Source organism: Ictalurus furcatus, chromosome 24 (assembly GCF_023375685.1).
Source record: "Ictalurus furcatus strain D&B chromosome 24, Billie_1.0, whole genome shotgun sequence".
NCBI lineage: Eukaryota > Metazoa > Chordata > Actinopteri > Siluriformes > Ictaluridae > Ictalurus > Ictalurus furcatus.
The window spans coordinates 2,950,093-2,975,160 of NC_071278.1; the positions used below are offsets into that span (position 1 = coordinate 2,950,093).

General features: G+C 39.5%; 2 protein-coding genes across 3 annotated transcripts; one reads left to right on the forward strand and one right to left on the reverse strand.

Moving 5' to 3' along the window:
• Positions 1 to 3,976: 3,976 nt before the first annotated feature.
• Positions 3,977 to 8,554, reverse strand: asf1ba (anti-silencing function 1Ba histone chaperone). Of its 2 annotated transcripts, XM_053613391.1 has the most exons (5): positions 8,386 to 8,426; positions 7,883 to 7,995; positions 6,279 to 6,394; positions 5,992 to 6,168; positions 3,977 to 4,501 (listed from the first exon to the last, which is right to left on the reverse strand). In XM_053613391.1, the coding sequence occupies exons 2-5, from the start codon at positions 7,989 to 7,991 to the stop codon at positions 4,310 to 4,312; spliced, it is 594 nt and encodes a 197-aa protein (XP_053469366.1). In that variant the 5' UTR covers positions 7,992 to 7,995; positions 8,386 to 8,426; the 3' UTR covers positions 3,977 to 4,309. The 2 variants fall into 2 exon arrangements, with proteins under 2 accessions (XP_053469366.1, XP_053469365.1); XM_053613390.1 differs by having other exon boundaries at positions 7,883 to 8,554.
• Positions 8,555 to 14,209: 5,655 nt separating this feature from the next.
• Positions 14,210 to 22,474, forward strand: crb3a (crumbs homolog 3a). Its single transcript, XM_053613326.1, has 4 exons — positions 14,210 to 14,621; positions 17,787 to 17,981; positions 20,167 to 20,219; positions 21,222 to 22,474. Exons 2-4 carry the CDS (start codon positions 17,933 to 17,935, stop codon positions 21,426 to 21,428), a joined length of 309 nt encoding a protein of 102 aa, XP_053469301.1. The 5' UTR covers positions 14,210 to 14,621; positions 17,787 to 17,932; the 3' UTR covers positions 21,429 to 22,474.
• The last annotated feature ends 2,594 nt before the right edge of the window (positions 22,475 to 25,068 follow it).

Genomic DNA, 25,068 nt, shown 5'->3' on the forward strand with positions numbered 1-25,068 from the left:
CATGTAGCATCTTTATCAAACAGTGAGTGAGTAACAAATACACAAATGATCATCCCGTACAAACATCTTATACGAGAAGATACGTATAACAGAGATCAGATCAGTCGTACAGAGGCACACTGATGTATCAGACAGAGATAGACGGAGAGGAAGCAGAGCTGTCGGTTAGAATATAACCCTAAACTCAGTCAGTCATTAGGAGTAACGAACCTCTCCGACAGGCACGATGTGAAGTGGTGAGGTTTATTTAAAGAATGGAATCTGCCACGCCCCTGATAACACACCTTGTTTTGTTCTGAGGGACGAATAAAATGTGATGTTGTCTTGGACTGCGAGACAGGGAAAAGGAAGAGGTGTTGTGCAACGGACTTTACCTGGCGGCATTACCTTAATAAGGTAAGATAAGGTGGAATGAAGCCTGACATCCGTATTAAAGTAGACGATTTAAGGCCGCTTCTGATTTTCCCTCAATAACGTACACAGAGTATGTAATAATCCTGAAAATGACCAGGAAAACATTTCCGGATCCATAGATTGATACTGTAGATAAATACATGGACAGACAGACAGTGACAGATACTGTAGATAAATAGATGGACAGACTGATACTGTCGATAAACGGACAGACAGACAGACAGACCGATACTGTCGATAAACAGACGGACAGACAGACCGATACTGTCGATAAATGGACGGACAGACAGATTGATACTGTAGATAAATAGACGGACACACAGATTGGTACTGTACATAAATAGACGGACAGACAGATTGATACTGTAGATAAATAGACAGACAGACAGATTGATGCTGTAGATAAATAGATGGACAGACAGATTGATACTGTACATAAATAGACAGACAGATTGATACTGTAGATAAATAGACGGACAGACAGATTGATACTGTAGATAAATAGACAGACAGATTGATACTGTAGATAAATAGACAGACAGATTGATACTGTAGATAAATAGACGGACAGATTGATACTGTAGATAAATAGACGGACAGATTGATACTGTAGATAAATAGACGGACAGACAGATTGATACTGTAGATAAATAGACAGACAGATTGATACTGTAGATAAATAGACAGACAGACAGATTGATACTGTAGATAAATAGATGGACAGATTGATACTGTAGATAAATAGACAGACAGACAGATTGATACTGTAGATAAATAGATGGACAGATTGATACTGTAGATAAATAGACGGACAGACAGATTGATACTATAGATAAATAGATGGACAGACAGATTGATACTGTAGATAAGTAGACGGACAGACAGATTGATACTGTAGATAAATAGATGGACAGATTGATACTGTAGATAAATAGATGGACAGATTGATACTGTAGATAAATAGATGGACAGACAGATTGATACTGTAGATAAGTAGACGGACAGACAGATTGATACTGTAGATAAATAGACGGACAGACAGATTGATACTGTAGATAAGTAGATTGACAGACAGATAGATCGATACTGTAGATGAATAGACGGACAGACAGATTGATGCTGTAGATAAATAGACGGACAGACAGACCGATCGATACTGTAGATAAATACACGGACAGACAGACAGATACTGTAGATGAATAGACGGACAGACAGACAGATTGATACTGTAGATGAATAGACGGACAGACAGATTGATACTGTAGATAAATAGATGGACAGACAGATTGATACTGTAGATGAATAGACGGACAGACAGACAGATCGATACTGTAGATAAATACACGGACAGACAGACAGATTGATACTGTAGATGAATAGACGGACAGACAGATCGATGCTGTAGATAAATAGACGGACAGACAGATTGATACTGTAGATAAATAGATGGACAGACAGATTGATACTGTAGATGAATAGACGGACAGACAGACAGATCGATACTGTAGATAAATACACGGACAGACAGACAGATTGATACTGTAGATGAATAGACGGACAGACAGATCGATGCTGTAGATAAATAGACGGACAGACAGACAGATTGATACTGTAGATGAATAGACGGACAGACAGATCGATGCTGTAGATAAATAGACGGACAGACAGACAGATTGATACTGTAGATGAATAGACGGACAGACAGATTGATGCTGTAGATAAATAGACGGACAGACAGACAGATCGATACTGTAGATAAATAGACGGACAGACAGACAGATTGATACTGTAGATGAATAGACGGACAGACAGATTGATGCTGTAGATAAATAGACGGACAGACAGACAGATCGATGCTGTAGATAAATAGACGGGCAGACAGACAGATCGATACTGTAGATAAATAGACGGACAGACAGACAGATCGATACTGTAGATAAATAGACGGACAGACAGATCGATACTGTAGATAAATAGACGGACAGACAGACAGATTGATACTGTAGATAAATAGACGGACAGAAAGATTGATACTGTAGATAAATAGACGGACAGAAAGATTGATACTGTAGATAAATAGACGGGCAGACAGACAGATTGATACTGTAGATAAATAGACGGACAGACAGACAGATCGATGCTGTAGATAAATAGACGGGCAGACAGACAGATCGATACTGTAGATAAATAGACGGACAGACAGACAGATCGATACTGTAGATAAATAGACGGACAGACAGACAGATCGATACTGTAGATAAATAGACGGACAGACAGACAGATCGATACTGTAGATAAATAGACGGACAGACAGACAGATCGATACTGTAGATAAATAGACGGACAGACAGATTGATACTGTAGATAAATAGACGGACAGACAGACAGATTGATACTGTAGATAAATAGACGGACAGACAGATCGATACTGTAGATAAATAGACGGACAGACAGATCGATACTGTAGATAAATAGACGGACAGACAGATTGATACTGTAGATAAATAGACGGACAGACAGACAGATTGATACTGTAGATAAATAGACGGACAGACAGATTGATACTGTAGATAAATAGACGGACAGACAGACAGATTGATACTGTAGATAAATAGACAGACAGACAGACAGATTGATACTGTAGATAAATAGACGGACAGACAGATTGATACTGCAGATAAATAGACGGGCAGACAGACAGATCGATACTGTAGATAAATAGACGGACAGACAGATTGATACTGTAGATAAATAGACGGACAGACAGACAGATTGATACTGTAGATAAATAGACGGACAGACAGACAGATTGATACTGTAGATAAATAGACGGACAGACAGATTGATACTGCAGATAAATAGACGGGCAGACAGACAGATCGATACTGTAGATAAATAGACGGACAGACAGATTGATACTGCAGATAAATAGACAATATATTTAATTTTCAAGTACAACATTTTTGAATCGGTGTATATTGGTGTAATCCACGTCTAAACTTATTCATGGTGAGCGATTCCTGTGATCTTGCTACATTTTCACAAAATAAGACAAAGTCATTTGTACATCATTAAAAAGATCAACATTATACAGAAATCATTCATCTTGAGGGTTTTTCCTACCCCTAGATTTGTGGATAAAAGTGACATTTTATGAAAAAAAAAAAAAGTGTGCATACATGAATCATTTTATTTAGAAGAGTAAATGAATAAAATAAGTGTGTTGTTTTGTCCTAAAAAAAAAAAAACCCTGAGGATTATTAATGGAAAAATAAACAAAAAAACAAACAAAAACAAAAGAAGAATCGGATGAAAGCAGAATCAAATCTGCAACGCTTTGAGGATTTCTCATCATAGATGCAGCAACACGCCTCGTTGCCTAGCAACAGGACCCAAAAAACGGCAAGACAGGCGTGTGTGTGTGTGTGTGTGTGTGTGTGTGTGTGTGACCCAAACGCTGTGGCTTTTTTTATGAATGAAAAAGGGGAAAACAGCTGCGTGGAAAAGAGGAAAAAAAAAAAAAAAAAACAAGAATGAAAGAAAAACACGCTCAGTGCAACCATGACGTAACAAAAGATATTTATTTATTTATTTGGAGGGCCAGAATACAAACAGAAGTAAACATATATACAGTATAGTACAATTTCACCTGCACACTTACACGTAGTTAATCAAGAAAAATCCTGCTTGTATAACACCTTTAACGCTCCGTGTCTGACATCACTGACGATCGACCTGCTGAAAATACTGAAACACAAATCCGAAAAACAATCAATCAAAGAGTGTGTCGTTTTGTTGTCCGTGCCGTTCTGCAAGTCAGCGTCTGTGTTCCGGTGGATCTGAGGTGTATGAGGTCTTAAAGGTGATGATTCCTTAAACAGAAGGATTGGAGGCTCTACAAGCAATCCATGGAGTTATCGGGCATCAGTCCGAGCGGAGGCGCTTTCCCCGGGGGGCACGACGGAGGCTGCATCACGTTCGGAGTCGGGTCCACGTTCTCGGAGTCCTCCATCTTCTCAGAACATCCCTCCCAGTTGATGTGGAATCGGGTTACACGTGGGTTCGACGCCAAAATGTTTCTCTGGAGCTGAGGGGAATAATTAATTAATTAATTAATTAATTAATAAAAACACCCCCTAAAATAATAAATAAATAAATAAATAAATAAATAAATAATCTCAAACTCTAAATAATAATAATAAAACAAGGTAGTGTGTAAAATAAACGTCCCAGTGATCAGCTTTCATCGAGCAGAGATGTACATGTATGTATATCGAGTTGAAATGTATTTCGCTATGAGAATTTAAATACTATTTAACACAATCGAAGACGAGACTCGACATTTTACTTCTAAGGCTGGATCATACGCGCTTTTAAGTACGTGTACGTCGACGCGAGATGGCCGCCGCGTCATACTCGTGTACTGTTCTAGACAGTGATCCCGTACTCGCACTAACCGGAGAAAGAGACTCGTAATACAGTGAGGCAAATAAGTACTGGACTTATTCAAGAAGACTTCCTCTGTTACCCATCATGAGATGTTTCTTGTGTGATACCAAGGTAACGAAAGCCTTTTTATAGACCGTCAGTTTACTAACCCAGCCGATATTAATTTGCACAGATAGGGGGTGTAATTACTTACGGATTTCAGCTGGTTCCTTGCCTTGGAGAACTGCTTTTTCTTAGCGTGTTCAATACTTATCCCTCCCCCGTGTCATCCCACTTTACTACACGTAACCTTATTTATGGACTTTAACATTGTGAATTCTTTATATTTCCGGATTTCTTGAGTTAATACCGAAGTCTGGTGAAAATTTCATGTGAATTGCCTCATTGGAAATATATTCACTGAGAAAAAAAGTTGATGCGTCCAATACACATTTCCTCCACTGTATGGCGAGGGAAAAAAGTTGATGTTATGATATTACGAGAAAGTTTTACAGAGAGACGGAGCACGCGAGTGTGTTTAACGATCGCCGTGCACGAAATCGCTACACGTTGGACTTGGAAACCTGGTGGTCAGGGATGTTTTGTTTCTGATCTAGCGGACGTCGCTTTTAATCCCCTAGATGTACGCAAGATACGCAGGCGAGCGTGTGAGCAACGCTGCTCGTGGTGCAGCCTTTTAAGTCATTCGATGGGCGTCTATTGGGAGCCTGGCTGCCATTTTATTACTGGTTATGTTTACTTCTGCGTTTGGTTTACCTTCGTTTATTTAAGGATCGCTCAAATCCGTAAAAAAAATAAATAAAAAACTCCCATTTGGATCTCGGAAGTTCTGAATCGTAATAGCAGCTTAACGGTTTATCCTGGTCAGGGCCACGGTGGATACTGGGAACACTGGGAGTGAGGTGGGAATACTGTCCATCATTCACACCTAGCGGCAATTTAGAGACACCGATCCACATGGTATGTTTTTGGGAGGTGGGAAGAAACCCCAACACGGACACGGCGAGAGCTTGGGAAACGCCGCACAGAGACTAACCAGAGCTCGGGATCGAAATTAAACTGTCCTGAGGGCGTGCAAACTTTTCTATCTACATGATGGAGTCGATGGTCTCGCTTTAGTTTCCTCACCTGCGAGTAGTTGGGTTTGAGAGGCGGGTTTTCCCGGAGCTCGGCGTCGGTGTACTCGTTGTTGACGTAATAGCCGATGCGAATAAACTCCTGTCCTCTGTACGTGCAGGTGATCAGGACCACGGTGACGCCCACAGCATCGCTCTCTGGGATCAGGCCCGTGTTCGGAGCATCCGCCTGTCTCACACACACACACACACATTACTGATGTTTACTTATTAAACTGGACTTTTTCCTTAATGTATTAAACATAGATCATCATCACGAATAAATCAGGGCTAACTGACCTGGAACACAAACATGTGTCTCCCCGCAGGCACCGGCCCAACCAGGACCGAGTCCAGGGTCTGGTCGTACTCCTCGCTCTCAGCCGAGCCCACATATATGATCTTCCATTCGAGATCTGGAAAAAGAAAATCAAATACGGAACGTGTCCTCAAGTCCTGTTCTCTCAATAACCTGACGGTGAAGCAGCAGTTTAGGTTCTGGACTCTTGATCTAAAACGTCGAGCTCCAGTCCGGACACGATCCGCGTCGTGTCCTTGAGCAAGGCTCCGCTTAACCGGGTCACGTTCCCTCCGAAAACCAAAAGAGAAAAGCTGCAACCGTTTCGTTCAAACTATGAACAAATAAATAAAAACTTTAAAACGACAGTTTTGTCATCTGCCCTTAGAAGTGCTTAACCACTTTACGTGTAGTTTATCCCCCAAAGGCATTTGGAGCAAATAATCCGCCTCGCCTCGAAGTGCTCCTGGGAAGCTTGTGCGTCCGAGTTCGTAGGTAGTCATAACGACGTGGTGCGTGTTCAAATAGTTTTGGTCCAGGGGAAAAAAAATAAAGCAACGTGAGAAAACTTCTTTTGTTTATGTTGTGTTTATGTTCGGAGGAGAGACTGTAAGCTCCTCCCACCCAGAGAGCACAGCGAACGTCGTTCTCTCAGACTGCGAATCGAACTCGCCATTTCTGGACCAAGGCTTGTATGATACATAATCACAACATTGCAGTGATGTTTGAGAACGCTTACTCTGTAATTACGATATTTCTGATGGGAGTCGAAGGCAGAAGAAAAAGCCGTATTTGGAGTTTTGGTATCGATGTGGATGTTTTTTTCCCCCCTGATATCCGTTGGGATTCTTTAGCTGTGCAACACCTGCCGATCTTGCTTGAAAGAATGCTTGAAACAAAATTTATACTGGGAATGTTCTGCCATTTTGTAATAATTTACAAAAACACAATGAAGAGTTCAGGAATTCCCACAATGCACTGCTTAGGCTTAGCACGCAATAAATGCTCTTTAAAAGGACACAGGGCATCTCAATGACTTTTACGGTTTCTAAGAAGTTAGGAATAGTGACCATTTTAGAGTCGGGCACACAGGAAGTGCAACTTCTTTACCACTTCCGGTAAAACTTTTTTTTTTTTTTTAAAGAGTATATTTTATTGCTTCATTACCGGATTTCCTTGCAGTTAAAGAATAGAACAAATCCATAAAAATGCATATTTCTGCAACACAACACTACATTAAACATGAACCATTTCATGGAAACTGAGCAACTTATTTTCAGAATATAGAATAGAATATAGAATATTATGTAATTTGCAAAACGCAAATATTAACGCACGTTTGTGCATATACAAAAAAAACACCCCGACCCCTTTAATCACGTGCAAATGCATTAAAGTGTAAAACATCGGACTTCACGCTATACACGGTGCACAACATGTCCGATTTCAGACAATAAAAAGCCCACGTTTATTCGATAGAGCGCCGCTCGCGCCCCGTCCCGCCATAATGACGTCATGATGCAAAGCTGCTAGTCTAATTCAACGAGTCTGCAACTTTTTTATTTATTTATATACATTTATTACAAACAGGAAAAAAAATTCTCACCTTCAGGAAGATCTTCCATGCACTCGAACGTGATCTCGAACTGAAAAGGATTCCCGAAAGGACTCGGGTTGTCCAAAACAGCAACGTTTAGCACCTGAACCTTCGCCATTAGCCTTTGAGTAGTTAGCAAGTCAACGAGCAAAGACAAATGTCGTAAACTGTCGTTAAAAAAAAATCCCAGAACGCAAATAAACAAGGACAGATTCTAGATTATTGTTGATGTGCTGTTGTTGTTTTTTTTATTATTATTATTATTTTTAGACTTTTCTAAATAGACAATGGGCTTAATGATAAAATGTTTAGCTTTCCTAGCTAGCTTTTATGTTTCTGGAAAAAAAAAAACCCAGTTTATTTTCCGCGGGAGACTTTTATCCAAAAAATAAATGAAATTAAAAGCCGAACGTCCTATTGACCCTTGCGTTTCTTATGTGAATTAAAAAATATAGTGGAAAAACATTTCATACACCGCGCTACTAATCATAAACTAACATAAAACCCTATACTTCTTTCTCTCTTTCTTCTCTCTCCCGCCAGTGTGTTCAGACTATTTCCATAAAACGTCAAAGAGCGGAACAGACGCTGAACGCTGATTGGCTAGATAAGCGATACGTCACGGAAACCCTGGTAGATGATTGGATGCTAGTCACAGCGCTCAAAAGTTTACTTCCAGCTTCCGGTCTCTGTCGTTTCCTTCCGTCCTACGACTCGGGGTATGTCTCAAATCGACTCGTTGTTGTTAAATAGCAAAGCAAGCGAGGAGTCGGCCATTTTCTAGGGTGTGCAAATTCGACAACGCTGCTCTGTTCGAAATGGTGCCCTACTCCCTATTCCCTACAAGTGCATTATGGGTAATTTATACCCTCTAGGGCAGGGTTAGCAAGCAGGAACCCCTTCCAGAGTAAAAGAATTTCACAAGACACCCTTTTTTCATTTTAAGAACAAAAAAAGCACATCTGTACTACTATTTATTAATGGATTATTAGCCCTATTAGAGCTTTTTATTCCTGAAAGTCCCACTCATGCAGACTTGAAACACCGTGTATCATATTAACAGCATTTCCCGAGTTTATTACAATACAGACAGATTAAAACACATTGTTTGTATGTTTTTTTTATTTTTTATTTTTTATTTTTAGATGATCCAGTTTCATTTCAAGTGACTAGGCTTACATCTAAGATAACGTAATAACATCCATAACATCCTTCATACTACATCGATTGTAATCACCACCACCATCGAAAAAAAAAGAAGCAGTTCATCCCAGGATATATATCACAGACCCCACTTTGAGAACCATATGAGCTCAATAGAGTTCTAAAACCCGGAAACGGGTTAGCATTTTAGCACTTTCGGTTCCATCGCCCCCAAGCCAATGGGTTTTTAGAATGCGTTTTTGTTTAAATGCCTGAAATAAGGTCGGTGGTTTACACAAGCTCGAGATATTTTCATGTTTTATTCTACAACATTAAATACATCAGTAATACTCCACTCGTGATTTTCTTTTAAAGCTTTTACATGTGTTGAAAAAGAGGAGATCAGAAAAACTCATCTACTACGAGCCTCGTTGTGTTTATACTCACGCTCTTGCAAACTACTCCAACTCAAACTATCAATTATTATAGTATATTCAATTATATTATAGCAATTTCTAGTATTTTCCAGTCGTAGTGTTTTTTAATATAAAGATCGAAAGAGTTGTCGGAAGCGTAGTCGTGGTGACGTTGACGTCATGTGACCGTGGTGTAGTTCGTTCATAGCCTAACATTAGCTTTTCACTTGTGCCGATTGTATTTAGGCTTCAAAATCCATAAAAGTTGTGTTCCTTTCTGATTATCTTGATGAACAAAACATGTAAGAATCCCAAACTTTTGTTGGTCACAGAGCTTATTTTCTGCAATAATCCTTTCCAAAAGCCAATGGAATAATCCTATTAGATTTCTGTCGAGGGAACCAGGGTGATGCTGACTTCCGGGTTGGTCCACAAAAAATACGTCATCCCTGCAGCGCTCTATAGTGCTCTACTCTCTTTGACTATAATTTTTAAATGAATAAATAAATAAATAAATAAAATCACAGACTCCCTCGATATAGATTTATTTAACAAAAAACAATTAAGAAATAAAAATTAAGCACGTTATTTAAATGTTATTCAAGCGGTACAGAAAAATGGATGGATGGATGGATGGATTGTCGGTTGACTTTTTCGCATTGTAACTTTTCCCAATTTGCGATGTTGTTACTTGATTATTTTGTATCTTGTCCCTTACTGTTGTTACTTGTCTATAACATTTTGCGCCAGCATGGTACGAAGGAGAACGTTATGTTTATCCTTCTGTGCACTTGTATGTGGGCTGAACGACAATAAAGATATGCACTCTCCTTTCTCCTATTTATTTTTTCAATGTTTATTGATCGGTTTATTCAAGTAATAAGGAAGCTGTAAGATAATGTACCAGCTAGTAGCAGCAGCTGGTATCTGGTCAGACGCTGGATTTTCAGGGTTGCCATGCTTCCACTGTCACTTTTGTCTTTTTTTTTTTTTTGCTACAATAATTTAAGCTCTTGCTTTATAACTTAAAACACAGAATGACAAAATAATGCAAGAAATGAAAACGGAAACGAGAACAACCCGATGAGGTTCTTTTTGCATCTTCGGGGAAATGCCTTTAGTGCTTAGTTTTACAGTAAAATGAACATTTTACTGCCTCAGTACCAGAGTTCAAAGCACACTGATTTGAGTAAAAGTGCTCCTACTGTAGTAATAATTCACTTTGAGTAAAAGAAAAGAAAAAAAAAGTAGTCATCAAGAAAATGACTCAAGTAAGAGTAAAGTAAAGCTTACAGTAAATCTGAAAATGTTCTACCTCCATTATCAACAGTATATAAAGAAATAAAGAAAACGTTAGCTGGCTAGCTAACTTAGCCCAATAGCTTGCTAGGTTCCTACGCTAGCTCATGATAATTCATACATGTTTCTGGCTATCTAGCAAAGAAGTCCCGTACACATTATCCTCTACTCTCTTTAGTGTCACACACATGCTATAGCAGCACTTTCTTATATATAACCCAACAGGCAATCGCTACAGAACATCGAAGTGACCGAACAGCTTGAGTTTAATACAAAGCTTTCATACTGATCATACTGTTATAAAGACCTGGCTAGCTAGTCTAACTCACTCAGCTAGCTAATGGCTAAGCTGTACGTGTATCTGCCGGTTAAATGTTGAGCTGTGAAATGTCGATTTCTCCAAAGGTTCTGTTTCGCGTAATCTGCAGAACGTTTTCGTTCTATTTCCTTCGAAGCATTTAAAAGGAAGATAGCTGGTACGCCGGGTGAGCGATCATCATCTGTCTGCTAAGCGTGTAGCGTCTGAATTGTAGACTTGAGGCTTTATTTAGGCTTTATTTTATGTATTTATTCATTTCAATTCATTTTTCTATTTACAATTTGCACATACTGTCTTTGAATTGGTTAACAGTTTACCAGGCTTAAATGCATTATTGTTATTATTATTATTATTATTATTATTATTATTAGGGTGCACGGTGACTTTTAGTGGCTTTTGCCTCACACATCCAGGATTGGGGGTTTGAATTCCACCTCCCCTGTGTACGTGGAGCTTGCATGTTCTCCTCGTGCTTTGGGGGTTTCCTCGGGGTACTCCGGTTTCCTCCCCCAGTTGAATTGTAGGATGATTGACATCTCTAAATTGTCCGTAGTGTGTGAACGTGTGTGTGATTTTGCCCTGTGATGTGTTGGCACCCCGTCCAGGGTGTCCTCGCACCTTGTGCCCCGAGTTCCCTGGGATAAGCTCCAGGCTCGCTGCGACCCTGTGTAGGATAAGTGGTACAGAAAAGGGATGTATTATTATTATTATTATTATTATTATTATTATTATTATTATTTACTTTTTTTTTTTTTACTCTGTAATGGTGAAAAAATACAGTACTGTGCAAAAGTCTTAAGCACCCTATTTTGTCTTAGATGTTTATTTGATGACTTTTGCATTATTGAGTCAGTACAAAAACATTTTAGATTTCCAACCATTACTTTTCCGACAAAAGAATGAAACGTTATAGAAAAATGCTTGTATGTCAGTGAGGAAAGCAACATATTACATAACAAACCTCGTTACTTTTCAGACAAAAACACTGCTGGGTTTTGCTGCCAAAAGAAGTAAGTGCGACAGTCAAAGTCTCCAGAAGAACTGTATCATTTACTCCAAGATTCTCAGTAAAACCTACCAGATAATTTCCGTATAAAACTGCACAAACTGTACCTCAGACTACTCATTATTTTTTTTAAGCAAAAAGTTGTCAGACCGAATTTTTACTTTGTTTAGTTCATAACGATTTACGATTTTGCTGCTCGTTATAGTGTTTTTTTTTTAATGTAGAAACGTTTAATTTCATTCTATTCGAAGGCATCTTTGCTTTACAGCATTTCTTTGCACGTGCCTAAGACTGTTACACAACACTGTACATGTAGCCAAGTAAAAGTAAAAGGACAGGAACTATGACTTAATTAAAAAGTAGCCTACTGTTACAGTGAACCATAAATTTACTCAAGTACTGTAACTCTGGATCGTATATATATCACTTCTCATCTTAGACTAGCGGTCACTGATTGGTTAATCATTCTCACATGAGAGAAAGGGGATTAACAATATTGTGGAATGGCAAGAATTTCTTTCAGCTCTTGGAGTTTGGAGATTAACTGATCAACCGAGCGATCACGGCGAAAGGGTTCAGCGCCCAGACCCGAGTCAGAAATAAACGCTGTTCGTCCGTTTAAGCCCTGGAGCGTGATTGTGTGTTTTTCAAATAAACATCGAGATGATAGACATCAGATGAATAAAATCTATTGTTCGTTATGAGCCGAAGAAAAGATGGGATGGAGGTGGAGGAGGTGAGCGTGTGGCTTTAGTGGGCAGGTGCATTTTCCAGTCCTGAGCACAGAGGTCATTGTGTGTGTGTGTGTGTGTGTGTGTGTGTGTGTAGGGAGGGGGGTGTTTTTATGTCTTGGTAAGGAAAAAAATGTCCCCACAAGGATAGGAATATCCAGAAGTTTTAATGTTGTGGGGACTTTTGGTTGGACCCCACGAGGAATACTGGTTTTTTTTGTTTGTTTTTTTAACAAAAGAGTTTTATTTATTTATTTATTTATTTATTTATTTTTATTTTTTAATTCCTTTTTGTTATACTAAGATTAAGGTTGGGCTTTTTTTTTTTTAGGTGTGTAATGAGACTGCATTAATAATTATGTCAGTAGAAGGTCCCCACAAGGATAGTAAGACAAACAAATGCGTGTGTGTGTGTGTGGGGGGGGGGGGGCATGTTTTTATAGGCTATCTAAGTGAGGACCAAACGTCCCCACAAGGTTGGGAATATCTGACAATTTTGAGCTTGTGGGAAATTTGGAAGATTGTGTGTGTGTGTGTGTGTGTGTGTGTGTGTGTGTGTGTGTGTGTGTGTAGGCATGAGGACCAAATGTCCCTACAAAGATAGGAATATCTGACACTTCTGAGCTTGTGGGAACATTTGGAAGGTGTGTGTGTGTGTGTGTGTGTGTGTGTGTGTGTGTGTGTAACTAACTAACAAACTAATTAAACAAACAAACAAACAAATAAAAAGGCCAAAACATTTGTGGAAGGTCTTCCTAGGAAGAGTTAGACAAGTGTGTGTGTGTGTGTGTGTGTAACTAACTAACTAATTAAACAAAACAAACAAATACATAGATAAACAAACAAACAAACAACAAACAAACAAACAAATAAAAAAAGGCCAAAATATTTGTGGAAGGTCCTCCTAGGAAGAGTTAGACAAGTGTGTGTGTGTGTGTGTGTGTGTGTGTGTGTGTGTGTGTAACTAACTAACTAATTAAACAAAATAAACAAATACATAGACAAACAAACAAACAAACAAATGAAAAGGCGAAAACATTTGTGGAAGGTCCTCCTAGGAAGAGTTGTGTGTGTGTGTGTGTGTGTGTGTGTGTGTGTAACTAACTAACTAACTAATTAAACAAAACAAACAAATACATAGATAAACAAACAAACAAACAAATAAAAAGGCCAAAATATTTGTGGAAGGTCCTCCTAGGAAGAGTTAGACAAGCTTGTGTGTGTGTGTGTGTGTGTGTGTGTGTTGGTATATCTTGGTGAGCACCAAATGAACATTTGTCTGGACACCATTAAAACAACTGCTTTTTTGTTGCAACAAACAAACAAACAAACAAACAAACAAACGAGCCAAAATGTTTCCTTGTTATGTGTAGGCACAGCATCAATAATTAACATGTTATGAACTGGAAGGTCCTCACAAGGATAGTAAGACAAGCCGGAGTGTGTGTGTGTGTGTGCGTGTGCGTGTGCAGGTTGAGGCTCAGGTAGTAGTGTAACCCGAGCCTGCACCATGTGATCAGCAGCAGTGGGAATTTAGGAGGAAGACGGTAGAACAGAGACGGTAATAAACCCGCGATGAGTGATCGAGTGATCTGGACATGGCCGTCGGTGTGTAACGGACTGCCTCCGTCTCCGCTCCGGACGAGAGAAGAAGAAGAAGAAGATTAATAATTATAAGGGTTTCACCAAAAATACGCAAAGTCTGACGCACTAAAGCGCCGAGTTTCGTGCGCGCGCGCAGGTGAAGCGGAAGCGACCTGCGGCTCTGGACAGATCTGGATGGAGCTCCGCGTCTGAATCACCGGAAAGGCCCGAGTGTGATCAGGAGGGGAAGGTAAAGCCACAAACACCTCATACACACTCGATATAATACTCTTTATCAAACCTGGATCCAGAACCTTATGGATTCAGTCTTATGGACTGAATTCATCCTAAATACCGAAGTGCACTCTGAAGGGAGCTAGGGGACACAAGTAGGTACACACTGTATAGGAGACTCTTTCAACCACTGGGATATACTGTGTATACATACAATAGCTTAATCTTACCCTTGGATTATTCTCTTCATGTCTGATTTGTATAGGTAAACATGTAGCAGGTGCGCATAGTTGTGTGCAAAAGTTTACACACCCCTCCTGTTTCTGTGTGGATTGAAAAAAAAAACAACAAGCAAACTATTTCACGGTGGTATAAAAATCAAATGTAAGAGTCCAAAAATGAAAGTTAAAAACAACAGAAAATTGTTTGTTTGTTTGTTTGTTGTTGTTGTTGTTGTTGTTGTTGTTTTAACAAAAAAAATTGTAGCCACAAGCCTGATTTTTGTAGGAGGCTGTTTATGAGTTTAAAAGAATCAGGGCACGTCATTAATACGCATTCAGAACCAACGAATGCGTATTATATAAATATATACAATAGCAGGTGCGTATAATTGTGTGCAAATGTTTACGCGCCCTTGTTTCTGTGTGGATTAAAAAAAAAAAAAGAAAAGAAAAACTATTTCACGGTGGTATAAAAATCAAATGTAAGAATCAAAAAATGAAAGTTAAAAAACAACAGAAAACTGTTTGTTTGTTTGTTTGTTTGTTGTTTTAACAAAAATGTAGCCTGATTTTTGTAGGAGGCTGTTTATGAGTTTAAAAGAATCAGGGCACGTCATTAATACGCATTCAGAAACAAAATGTTTCCACTATTATCTGTCTTAGCTTACACTATTCAGCCTTTTTTTTTTTTTAGTTAGGCTACTTGTGATAATCAAGGAATGTCTAGTTGAAAGCAAAAGTTTGTACTCCCCCATGGTTCTGGGTAGAACCGAAAGGAACATGGACGCCCTATCTGGAATCAAGAAGTTCAACCATTCGAATCGTTTTTATAGTTAAATAAAGTAAAATAAAATAAATAAATAAATAAACAAACAACCGAGAGAAAGATGTAAGCGGTGTTCAGAGCTGATTTGTACATGGTTGTATATACATTTGTACAGACATTTAAAAAAAAGAATCAGAGAACATGACTTTTTTTTCTCTCTCTCTATCTTATCATCTAAACATTTGATACAGTCCCGTACGAAACTATTGGAACGGAAAGGACAATTCGTTTGTTTTTTTTGTTTTTTGGCTGTAGATGGAAGACATTTGAGTTTGACATCAAAAGATGAATAAGAGAAGAGAGTTTAGAATTTCAGCTTTTGTTTCAACCCTCCTGTTATGTTGGAGGAAAAAACAAATTTACATCCGTTATGTTATGGGTTAAAGTACACACAAAAACGGCAAAGAACAGCTTGAAAGAGTAAACCGAGATGAATCCATAAGAAGAAATATTTACATATAAGTTCATGATCCTAAATTAAGAAAGTCAAAAAAATTCAAAGAGGAAAAAAGAGACTAATACCCAGTATTTCAGACATCTCAAATGTGGAAATGGGTCAAACTGACCCGTAACGTTTTAGGAGGGAGAAACGAACAACTGAAAGAGGGTGCGGTAAAAGCCTGGAAAGGCATCACAGAAACAGAAACCAACGATTTGGTGAGTCTGTTTTCCAAGACTTATCCGTTCCTATACTTTTGCTCACCTGCAGATTGTGTCATCTGATACGAAAGCTTCTATTCCTTCAACACGTCTAGATATAAATACCGGGAAATAGGCGCTGAAGTCCTAAACTCTCGTCTCATATCCATCTTTTGACCTCAAACCCAAATGTCTTTGGTGTACGAACCAACGAATCCGCCTCGCCGTTCCAATACTTTCAGAAGGGACTTTATTTTTGGCCGTGTGTGTTAATTGCGATTGCTGAATGAACATGACCATGCTTGATGCATGTGATAATGAGTGAAACGTAACCCATTAAATCAGCCAGAAGTTAGTTTACGAGTCAGAACTGATGTGTCATGAAGAATCCCGACACGTACAGTAATAATCCAGTCCTTGGTACCATCAATCCGACACCTTATGTGTGAAGGATCCAGCTGAAGGATCTGTTAAAGGTACAGAAACAGCGCTTTTCAGGGTACCAGTCTCGTGAAAAAGTCTTCTTGTTTTCCGAGAGTGTATAGTTGAGTGCAAAAGTTTGCACTCCCATTAGCCACACCTCCCAGGCCCAAACCAGGTTTCTGAGTAAGAGAAAAGGAACGTATTCACAATGTATCTGAATTCAAGAAGGTAAACAATTCGAAGAACTAAGGTCAAAGCAAGGTAAAAACAACTGAAAATAATAATAATAATAATGAAAAACCAGAACAAAGAGAAAGAAGTAAGAAGTTTTCAGGACCGGATTGTAGAAGGCTGTGTGTGAGCTACAGCAGAACTGTTTAAGAAGATTCAGAGCTCATTATAATACATAGTGACAATTTTTTTAAGACAGCATTTTTTTTTTTTAATGATATACACTATTATTCATTTTTGTTATGTCATAATGAGCTGTAAATATATATCTGTAATACATATGTAGAAATATATGTGTAAATATTTATAAGGTCCAACCCACAAAATCATCTGCTATAAATAAAAATAAATAAATAAATAAATGTAAAAAACCCCGCAAGAAACAATGTTTTAAAAAAATTAAGCGAAAACAAGAAGTACGAATTTTTGGCGTACGCAGATTTACACAGATCTTCTTCTTCTTCTTCTTCTTCTTCTTCTTCTTATTATTATTAGACACTATTTGTCTATTTATATTGCTTGTGATACTGTTATAAAATCTAACACTAAATCTCCTGGTATCAATATATCCAAAAATGACAAAAATGTTTGTTATTTTCTTCCTAACGGAAACGTTTGTACGCTCAAGGTCGGTTGAACTCTGAAAATCGGAAGTTATTACCTCATAGGAAGTTTTTTCTTTCTTTCCTGTCTTATAAAAACAAAACAAAACCCTGTTGTACTTGTACTGCAGCAGATATCATGAGGTGTGAGAGATTCGAATGAGCTGAATGGTCATGACACATCACGTAAACAAGACAGACGTGCATTTTTAACCGAGGCGTGTGCTTCACTCCTACAGTTACGAGGAGATTACAGACGCCGCTGTGGTGATATTCAGCCCCAGCATGGTTTTCTCCTCAGTGCCGTACTGAGCGTCCAGAGGCTCGGGGCGGGGGGTGTCGGAGTGACGGTTTGTCGGAGGGTCCAGGCATTCTGGAGCGCACCATGCTGCAGACGGGCTTCACGGCAGGCAGCCACCTACTCCGGCTTGCCGGTGAGTCATTTCAGTTCATCTCTACAGCAGAGGCTGAATGAGTTACTAATCTCCTTAAAGTAAAGAAGTAAAGGTACTTTTCCTTCACTGAGGTGGTACTATCAAGGGCACTTTGAGTATGTCCTTTTTTATTTTATTTAAATCTGGGAAGGCGTTATTTATAAATAACGTGAATAAAATGATCTGAGAAGAGTTAGCTTATGACCTCAACACGTGACGCACCTTTCACCGGGGTTGTGAGGCTCGTTTTTGTCCAAGGCAAGTGTAAGCACGTCAACTTATTTCAGAAAGGCTGTAGGTATTTAGGAGGTAAGAATGTGCCGTACGTGCGGTCTTAAAGAGCGAAACAAACAAACCCCCGCGGCCGGTGAAGCTGATGAAAACCTGCTTTGATGTGTGCGATCGTCCTCCTGTGACGCTTCAAGGTCATCGGCCCAGCGATGACAAGGCACAAAGAATGCAGTGTTCATGAGTACCACCATAATCTCCCACAGAAACACAGGAAGCATGACTCACACCCAAACGCACAGTCAATACTGTCATAATGTAGCTGAAAATAAAATACCCACATGATAAATACAGAGAGAGAGAGAGAGAGAGAGAGAGAGAGAGAGAGGTTCACATTAATCATTCACTCGAGTAAATAATAACCCCTTCACGGACGAAAGTGCACAGAGATAACACAGGACTAAGTAACTCATGGGAAGGGATTGTACGTTGAAAGCAGTTTGACCTATATTTGGGAGCTAACGTGTAAATATGGAGGAGGGGGGGGGAGAAGTATTGGCGCCCTTGAAAAGAACGGGTGAGCAATATTTGCAGGTAACGATTCGGACAATTAGAGACACCACGCACTTACACACTTATTTGCGTGAACGAAAAGGATTCTCATAATAATGTTGTTTTCGCTCAAGAAACAGACGGGTTCCAGAGAATCTCATCAGGACATCACGGGGTCGGAGCCCGACGATCACGCCGCCATCCGTGGCCGGGAATCTAGAGAGCGAAATTCCCCGTGCTTTCTGGGTGGGAGGGATGGCATTACTCTTTCTCTTTCTCTTTCTCTCTCTCTCTCTCTCTCACTCTCTCTCCTGTCAATCACAGCAACTCTAGGCATTGGTGTTTGTGAGCTCATGTATGCAGAAGGGGGGTAGCACTTTCCTCAGAGTGGGTTACGCTTGCTTTGTGCCTTCACCCTCCCCAGTTGGTAGCTGTCATATTAAAGGCGCTGGGTGGTGGGTGGGAATTGCCAGGTGACCAAATTGAGCCAAAAATAGGGGGAAAAAAACACCCAGACAGATAGACAGATAGATAGAGAGAGAGATAAGTAGGTATCTACCTAAATCCACTATCTATCTCTTTGTGTTTAGTGTGTTTGAACAGAGTAAATGTGCTGCTCTATTGCGCTGTAGTTGTACTTTTCCCTTCTGAGTGACGTCATGCAGGCCAAAACGCAGAAGAACACGTCTGTTTGTTCTTGACTTGCGCTTAAAGACAAGCTGATGTTGAAACAAAACCATTTTTGTGACACCGTGTGACCAGGAAGTATTTAGATTAGTCGCTCGATCTTTCCACGATCCGGTCCGTTCCTGATCCAAACGTATATTTTCCTACGTGAAATATCATGACCCACTCGGAAATGTCCCGTTATGGAGTTTCTCCGTTTACATCCTTATGCACATTGCTGTGCCACGCTCTTTCAGCTCCAGGTTTAGATACGAGTCATCTTTCGAGGTTTCTTTATGATAATGTCTTGTGATGTCATCGTGAAGGCAGTAATGTTCTGGTCAGGTTCACTGGCTGAACTGTACGTATGTTACTGATTAGCATTAGCAACGTTCAGCATGAGTCAGGGGGAGGAAGTGGAACGATGATATGGTAGTATGACAAGCTGCGTTTTTTTGTTTTTTTTTAGTCTTATCAACTTTAACAAACAGAAAAGAGAGGTTTATAGCCGCTATAACATAAGTGATAGGGCCTAACTTGTTTCATGGACATTCCACAACATTAAATATAAATGGAAATGGAAAAGAAGTGTGAAGTGTTGTTGTTTACTAAATAAAAATTGTACTCATTGGCAAATTACTAGGAATACATCATGACGTGAAGCGATTAATTCCTTACCTGTTAACAGACATCATGTTCACTTAGTATCCTTGTCTTATCACGTCTTTTTCTTTCACAGAGAATGACACTATGCCGGCTAACGCCACTGACGTTCCAGGTCCTCCACCTCAGGTGAGCGCACACCTTCGCTTTGTTTTTGTTTTTGTTTGGGACGAATCACTCCGATTGAAACGTTCAGGGATCCAGAGTGGCGCTACAGGAAAGATTTTACCCTATTGTCACGAGAAATCAAGGGGCGTAATCTGTCTGACCTGTCACAGCAACACTAGCCAATCACGGGCGTCTGTGAGCTCATGTATGTGGAAGAGGGCAGATAGCACTTTCCTCTGATACGCTACGAGCATGAGCAAATTAAGGACGTCCGTTCATGCCTCTCGTAGGAAGCACGTGCTATACTTCACCCTTGTGTTTACCCGATCTGCGTCCCGATGCAGATCAGGTAGCGATGATCGTGACCGTTCTAATTTACAGCCCCATTCATTCCACCCCGCACACGCAGGTACATCACGTTACGAAAAACGTGTTCTGAGTGCCCACGGTTATAACGTTCAAACACAAACCCTGCAATACGAACGTTTATTATAACATAAAAGGCGCGATGTTCAAAAAAGGCAGGATTTTTATGAATCTGTCCGAGTTTGGTGGTCTAAACTTCCATTTTGCTTCCCGTTTAAGAGACTAAGATAACTCATTAAGAGAATTTAGAGAATTTTCATCTAGCCCTTACTCTTAATAATATGGAATATTATTATTGTTATTCATTTTGTGTCCATAGTTGGCAGTCTTAAGTCCTTTCATTATGTAATCACAACGTATACTCACAACGACCACTTTTCCACAAACAGATGTTTTATATTTAATTCAGATTTTTTATTAATTTATTTTTTTTAAATCAGTGAAATATTACAGTCACTAAAAGAGAATTTGCTTTGGAAATTGATGCTGTTTACATACAGCGTATGAGTTGTTTTGAAATGTCACAAAATGTGTCGTAACGCCGTGAAATGACACACATGCGCGATACAGAGTCGTAAGGCATAAAAATGTCTGTGCGTGGGAATTGGAAAATGACCGAATCGGGAGAAAATGAGAAATGTGTTGTTTTTTTTTCAGGAATCCAAGATCGTGGAGATCGTTGTGCCGATCGTGGTAATACTGGTCCTCATATTGATAGGAGTTCTGGTCTTCCTGTTCTTCATGCTGAGGAAGAAGAGGCAGACGGAAGGAACGTACAGGCCGAGCTCTGAGGAACAGACGGGTGCACGCAGCGTCGAGGCACCGAACGCCCTCAAACTGCCCAAAGAAGAGAGACTCATTTAAAGCGCGCTCAGTGCTGCCAGGACGTGGTGTCGGATGCACCGAACATTTCACAAAAACGAGTCTGATTACTTTCGAATGAATCGCAGGAGGAAGCACACGGGTGTGTAACGCCTGAAGAGCGTTCCAGCTGACGGCTGTTGGCTCACGGCGAGGCTCTCTGTCAAAAAAAAAAACCACACACACACACCCATCATTCTCTCCTGTGGTAAACTACAGAGAAAAGAGCTGCAACGAGGCGTCGTCGAGTCCCCACCTGGTTAATTGGTTGAAAACCTGAACTGAAAACAAAGACCTGATCTTCCCAAGAGGTCAGGGGTGTGAATACTTTTGGAGTAGAAAGATGTTTGTCTGCCTCTTTCCCAAAGATGACATTTTTCCTGTTCCTGTTTGTTAAGTCTTGATTCAAATCACTTGCCTTTACCTGCTGCTGTATGCTATAAATCAAAGACACTTTTTAAATATATATATATAAATATATATATATATTTTTAAAGAGTTTACCAAATGTTATTTTTAGATTAGTTAAAACTTGAACCACTAGGATTTACCACGAGTGATTATTTACCTCAGATTTTCCAGAAATGTCCACAGTGCAGCAATCGCATCGCACTTCTTTTAATCAAACTCATGATGAATGTACTTGAATTGTATTTGTAATAGTACTTTTTTTTTTTTTTTTATAAACCACATCAATTTAGGCGTAAATCGCCTTTTGGACCTAAAGATCAGTTGACGTAGACGATATGTTTGGTCTTCGATTTCATCCCTCCTATCTGATCCTTTCTGATTTAGATAAACGATTGAACGATTTGCTGTGTTTACAGAACGTACACACTAAGCACCGCCATGAAAAACAACGAACTTGATTAGCTGTCTAAACATTTGTCTAAACATGCTAATCTGATAGAGAGGCAGAGAGGAAAAACAGACATGTGGTGATCCTGCTGGATAAACGCAGCAGAAGACATTTCTTCTGGAGAGGATTTACAGTTGTATGACTTTGTACAAGGGCAAAGAAACAGATATTAAATTATAATTTAATAAGATGAACTGCCTCTGGCTTTCTTTTGGTATTTCAGGAGAATTCTGCTTGGTATTTTTTTACCTTAAAGTGCCCTCCACTAATATTGGCTCCCTTGGTAAATATGAGCAAAGAAGGCTCATAAAAAAAAATCACAAAAAATACTCTGCTCTCATGGAGTTCAAACAATTGCGAACACAACTCAGGTTTATCCAAATAAATATATATATATGTATATATCTTTGGTAAATATAGGGGTGCCAATAATTGTTGTGCACTTATATTTAACAAAGATATATTTATTTGGATAAACTTGAGTTGTGTTCGCAATTGTTTGAATTAATATGAGAAAAATATATTTGAAGTATATTCCCATTGATTATTATTTATTTTTTTAGCACACCTGGGTGACTAGGAATAGGAAATTGTTCAACCATGACTTCCTGTTTCACAGGGGTATAAATATGAGGTAACACATAGGCCAAATCCCCTTAGTCATTCATAACAATGGGTAAGAGCGAGGAATATAGCTGTGATGTGCGGGAAAAGGTTGTTGAGCTTCACACAATGGGGCGTGTCTATAAGAAAATAGCACAAGCATTGAAAATGCTCATTTCCACCATCAGGGCAATAATGAAGAAGTTCCAGTCCACTGGAAATGTTATGAATCAACCTGGAATTGGACGTGTGTCTATATCGTCTCAACGTGCTGTGAAGAGGACGGTTCGAGAGGACAAAAAAATCTCCAAGGATCACAGCTGGAGAACTGCAGAAGTTAGTTGTGTCTCGGGGTCGGAAAGTCTCCAAAACTACAATCTGAAGTCACCTACATCACCACAAGTTGTTTGGAAGGGTTTGAAGAAAAAAGCCTCTACTCTCATCCAAAAACAAACTCGAGCGTCTTCAGTGTGCAGACACTACTGGAACTTCAAATGGGATCGGGTTCTATGCTCAGATGAAACCAAAGTAGAGCTTTTTGGTAATAAACACCAGAGGTGGTTTTGGCGCACACAGAGAGGTAGCCATATGGAAAAGTACCTCATGCCCACGGTTAAATATGGCGGTGGATCTTGTTTTGGAACAAGTTTTGGAATGTTTTGGGGCTGTTTTTCTGCCAGAGGACCTGGACATTTTGTTAGGATACATGGCATCATGGACTCTATCAAATATCAACAGATATTAAATGAAAACCAGACTGTCTCTGCCAGAAAGATTCAAATGGGCCGTGGTTGGATCTTCCAGCAAGACAATGATCCAAAACATACATCATAATCAACACAAAAACGGTTTACTGACCACAAAATCAAGGTCCTGCCATGACCATCCCAGTCCCCTGACCTGAACCCCATAGAAAACCTGTGGGGTGAACTGAAGAGGAGAGTCCACCAGCGTGGACCTCCAAATGTGAAGGATCTGGAGAGATTCTGTATGGAGGAACGCTCTCAGACCCCTCGCCATGTCTTCTCCAACCTCCTCAGGCATTATAAGAGAAGACTCAGAGCTGTTATCTTGGAAAGGGAGCTAGCACAAATTTTACAATATTACGAGAAAATTACGTTGCGATCAAGAACGAAAAAAAAGGAACAGTAGGAACGACTGTTTACGGCTGCTACAACGTGAGTGAGAACAGGAACTTACTTGTTTCATGGATGTTCCACAACATGTACAAATATAAATGTAACTATATAAATATATAATCACCACATCATCGTTGTTTAATAAATAAAAAATCATGAGTGTTTAATCATGAATTGCTGTGGAATAAGAGGAATAGAACACATCAGGAACGTGTCGTTATTGGAAAATAATCAAGTTCTGTGTGGTAACACTTCATCACACTACGCTGTGGTTGATTATTTTCCTATAACAGCACACCCCACGTGTTTTATTGTATTAGTTTCCATGAACAAACCATGAAGTTTGGCATTAATACATCATAAATGATCTTAACAATGTAAACGAACACGGGTATTAATCGACGGTTGTGTAAAAGTCGATGAAAGACACCTGATTATTTAATTCACGACTGAAAATAAGTCCCCATACAGGAAATGAGCAAAAATTGAAAAAAAAAAAACCCTACCACGTTACTAAATGTTGATAGTTTTTTAAAACTTATTATTTAAAAAGTAATACATGTATTAAGTACTTTATTAATTTTATTAGTTTATTAACTACGTTACCGATGGTGTATTAATGCTGTAGTTCATGGTTAATGTATGTAACGTAAAGATCTATTTCTGCACCGGAGTTTCCATTTCCTTTCCTTATTCTGTGGTAAATAACGTGTTTTTTTTAGATAATGAAATAAACGCATGAAAGCAGCCAGTGGGAATTCGGCACAAGTCCGAAGCAGCGCTGCGTCTCTGATCTACGGACATTCCTGAGCGTGGCTATAAAGAGGGAAATCATGCAGCACAGGTCTATAACAGGCTTCAGTGTTACCGATGCGGATGAATGTGAGCATTGTTGTAGCGAGTGGCTGAGTGCGGACAGGAACTGGGACAGCGGACGGCTTCCGAGATGGGATAGCAGGTAACGTTTGGGAACTAGTGAGGGATACGTGTCAGATTCCTGTGTTATGAAAGGACGAGGATGGAAGCGTTGCCGTGAAGAAAC

Excerpts from the sequence above, each read along its gene's own strand:
- asf1ba (XM_053613390.1), bottom strand. The coding sequence starts at position 7,991 with ATGGCGAAGGTTCAGGTGCTAAACGTTGCTGTTTTGGACAACCCGAGT. Across the intron at positions 6,395-7,882 it reads CATGGAAGATCTTCCTGAAG|ATCTCGAATGGAAGATCATA; the intron begins GTGAGAATTTTT and ends TTCTTTTTCCAG. Across the intron at positions 4,502-5,991 it reads TCAAACCCAACTACTCGCAG|CTCCAGAGAAACATTTTGGC; the intron begins GTGAGGAAACTA and ends TATTCCCCTCAG.
- crb3a (XM_053613326.1), top strand. The coding sequence starts at position 17,933 with ATGCTGCAGACGGGCTTCACGGCAGGCAGCCACCTACTCCGGCTTGCC. Across the intron at positions 17,982-20,166 it reads CCACCTACTCCGGCTTGCCG|AGAATGACACTATGCCGGCT; the intron begins GTGAGTCATTTC and ends TTTCTTTCACAG. Across the intron at positions 20,220-21,221 it reads TTCCAGGTCCTCCACCTCAG|GAATCCAAGATCGTGGAGAT; the intron begins GTGAGCGCACAC and ends TTTTTTTTTCAG.